Source organism: Propithecus coquereli, unplaced genomic scaffold (genome assembly GCF_000956105.1).
Source record: "Propithecus coquereli isolate 6110/MARCELLA unplaced genomic scaffold, Pcoq_1.0 Scaffold353, whole genome shotgun sequence".
NCBI classification, from domain to species: Eukaryota; Metazoa; Chordata; class Mammalia; order Primates; family Indriidae; genus Propithecus; species Propithecus coquereli.
In genome coordinates, this window is record NW_012149208.1 from 180,468 (window position 1) to 183,975 (window position 3,508).

Sequence of the window (3,508 nt, forward strand, 5' to 3'; positions counted from 1 at the left end):
TGCCCCAGCATCCACTCGCCAATCACCCTTTCCTACATGAGCTGGTTGAAGCCACTTTCTGTGACTTGCAAACTCTCAAGCCCTTATATCTGACTGTCCCTATCCTTACCCACAGGTCAGGGGTACATGCGGGGCTGCAGCAGGGGAAGGGAGCAGGCTCCGTAGAGTCCCCGGAGCCAGAAAGCAAGCGCTGGTCAGTCAGCCAGGCGGGCACTGCCTCTAGACAGCACGCCTCCACAAAGCAGCCAGTGCCCAGGTGGCTCTGAGGGCAGCAGGCCTGGCACCAGGCCTGAAGCCACCGCCTAGATATCACGACGAGGGGGACAGAACTTTGCTGAAAGATGCTCGTTTTGTTTGTAATACCCCATCCCGCAATCCGGTGCTGTTCCTTAATGACTGTTTCCCCCCAAGTATGAAGTTGGGGGATGTCTGGGCCTCTATGGCTTCAGAGAGAGGGTTGGTGACCAGAGAAAAGTGACTCTGGACATGGAGAATGAGGAGCTGCTGGAATAGGCGAGTTTATGACCAAAGCAAGAAGGAGGTTGGGAGAAGGGGTTCCACTATATGCTCCCTGCCTGCCATGGGCTAGCTCTCCCCCCGGCCAGGGAAGACGGGTCCCCTTGCCGGCCCCCCACCCCGGCTGCAAGCACCGTTCCAAGAGACTCGGGGCAAAGGTGTCCTCAGGGGACAGGGGAGGACAAGGTCTCAGGGATGCTTGAGGTAGGGGGTTCTTCTGATACCTGAAGAGTCTGGGGTGGAAGTTGCGGGGGGCGGGGGAAGAAGGAAAGGGTGAGGCCAAGACTCAGCTCAACCTGGGAAATCTCCTGATCCTTTTTTCCGCACCCCTCTCCTTGTCCCCCAGGTAAAGACTAACACATTCTTTCCTGTTTCTTCACCAGCCTGGCTGGAGCAGGGGCGCCTATGCCCGCCCTGTGCTCGGTGGCTCTCGCGGGAGCCACGCTCCTGTCTATCTGAAAACGTTTCCCCCTCCCCGTTCTGAGAACGTTGCACAACGCAACCATTTATCGGGTGCTCTGTCACCAAAGCACCCTGCCGAGTGTCCCAGAACATCACCATCTCCTATCATCCTCCACAGGGTAAACGTGTGCCCCACTTTATAGATGGGGAAAGTGAGGCTCAGAGAGCTTAAAGCAGCTGCCCAAACTCCCGTGGCAGCTCAGCAGCCGGAGAGGGGATGCGAACCCACACTCCTAGCCGGCTGCAGGTTTCTGCGACTCATTGCGCGGCTCACACTTTCCTGCCCGGCCCCGCCTGCCCAAGCCGCCCCAGCGAGGGGCGCGCGGCCGGCCGGCAGGAGCGTGCCTCTGCCGCTAATCGCCGCGCCCCGCCCCGTCTCCCCGCCTGGGGACGCCCGGGCCGGCTCAGCCCGAGCGGGCCCCGAGGCCGCGCGACGCCGCCGATTGGCCGGCGGTAATTACGGGCACACTCCGGGCGGGGGAGGGACGAGGGCGGCCTCCCGCGGGCATAAATTATGCAAATATCCCGGCGCCGCACGGGGCTGACCTGCCGCCTCGCTCCATTCACCCGGGCTGCCGCGGGGCGGAGGTGGCAAGGGAGGGGGGCACCCATTGTTGCGCCGGGTACTTAAGGGGTCCTGAGGCCAGTCGTGTGCCACACTCGGTGCTCACACGAGCTGATCTCATCGCCGGCGACATCACTCGGGAGACCGGCCGGGCGCGTGGCCCGTGCAGGCGAGGCGAGGAGGCGAGGCCAAGTTCCCCGTGCGCTCCTCAGCCCTCCCAGGCCCTCGCGCCCCCAGCAGGCACAGAGTAACCCCGGGCGGTGACCGTGAGTGCGCCCCGGTGGCCCTGCCCTGTCGGCCCAGGCTCCTGCCCTCCGAGCGCCATCCCATCCGTCAGTCGGTTCTGCGCAGCGCCACGATGCCCGCCCCTCTGGAGACCACCTGCCTCTCAGACCTCGACTGCGCCAGCAGCAGCAGCGACCTGCCGGCTTTCCTCAGCGACGAGGAAGACTGTGCCAGGCTCCCGCCGCCAGCCTCCGCCTCGGGGTCGCCTGCGCCGGCCCGCAGGGGCGCATCCGGGAACTCGGGCGCCTCCGACGCTCCCGGGGCGCAGGACGACGAGCAGGAGCGGCGGCGGCGCCGGGGCCGGGCGCGCGTGCGCTCAGAGGCGCTGCTGCACTCGCTGCGCAGGAGCCGGCGCGTCAAGGCCAACGACCGCGAGCGCAACCGCATGCACAACCTGAACGCGGCGCTGGACGCCCTGCGCAGCGTGCTGCCCTCGTTCCCCGACGACACCAAGCTCACCAAGATCGAGACGCTGCGCTTCGCCTACAACTACATCTGGGCCCTCGCCGAGACCCTGCGCCTGGCAGATCAAGCGCTGCCCGGGGGCGCCGCCCGGGAGCGCCTCCTGGCGCCGCAGTGCGCGCCCTGCCTGCCCCGGCCGCCAAGCCCCACCAGCGACGCCGAGTCCTGGGGCTCCGGGGCCGCCGCCTCCCCCTGCGCCGCGGCCGCGTCGCCACTCTCTGACCCCAGTAGCCCCGCCACCTCCGAAGACTTCGCCTACGGCCCGGGCGACCCCCTGTTCTCCTTCCCAGGCCTGCCCAAAGACTTGCTCCACACGACGCCCTGTTTCCTCCCTTACCACTAGGCCTGTGTAGACACCGTTACCTTCCGCCTCCCTCTCCCAACAGGCAATAGATGGGCCCCAGCTGCGGCCCCCACTCCAGGCGGAGGGAGGAAGGGGAGCGTTGAAGACGAGGGGGATACCTGAGCAGCTAGTCGGCTCCCGCTCCCTCGCTGCGCTGCCTCTCGGTCTGTCTCTCCAGCCCTCAGCCAGGCCCCCCTGCCCGCCCCTAGACGGCCTTTCCTTTTGCACTTTCTGAACTCCACAAAACCTCCTTTGTGGCTGGCTCAGAACTGACCTCGGCCACCACTTTAGTGTGATTTAGAAAAGGGACAGATCAGCCCCTGAAGACGAGGTGAAAAGTCAATTTTACAATTTGTAGAACTCTAATGAAGAAAAACGAGCATGAAAATTCGGTTTGAGCCGGCTGACAATACAATGAAAAGGCTTAAAAAGGAGAGACAAGGGCGGGCTTCATGCATTATGGATCCCGCCCCCACCACTGCGGCTCGCTCTAGGAAGAGCTGAGACTCTTGCTTAGCTATTCAGGCACTGGGCTGGAGAGTACTTTAATTTATTCAAGATGCTTCATTCATATGAAAATGTATTTTTGTATATAAAGAGTTTATTCTATTATTATGAGCTATCAAAGTTTACATTTTTGTACTGCAGATGCTTCGTGTAAATAAAAACTAAGTAAAAAATAAGTCACTAAGTTTCTTGCCTAATGTTAGTGTCTCTGGGGCTTTTCTTGCCTTCCTCCGTGGCTCAACCACTAAAGTGAAACACTATCCCCACCCACCTCCAAACCCTCAAGTCCTGTTTCAAAAACAATTTAAAAAAACGAGACGCACCTGATTTGCACCAAGAACTGGATAAAGACGGACTAGGCCATTCGG

General features: G+C 61.7%; 1 protein-coding gene across 1 annotated transcript; it reads left to right on the forward strand.

The window, feature by feature from the left end:
• The first annotated feature begins 1,640 nt into the window (after positions 1 to 1,640).
• On the forward strand, positions 1,641 to 2,633 carry NEUROG1 (neurogenin 1). The gene has a single exon (XM_012651323.1). The coding sequence runs from the start codon at positions 1,902 to 1,904 to the stop codon at positions 2,631 to 2,633; it is 732 nt and encodes a 243-aa protein (XP_012506777.1). The 5' UTR covers positions 1,641 to 1,901.
• The last annotated feature ends 875 nt before the right edge of the window (positions 2,634 to 3,508 follow it).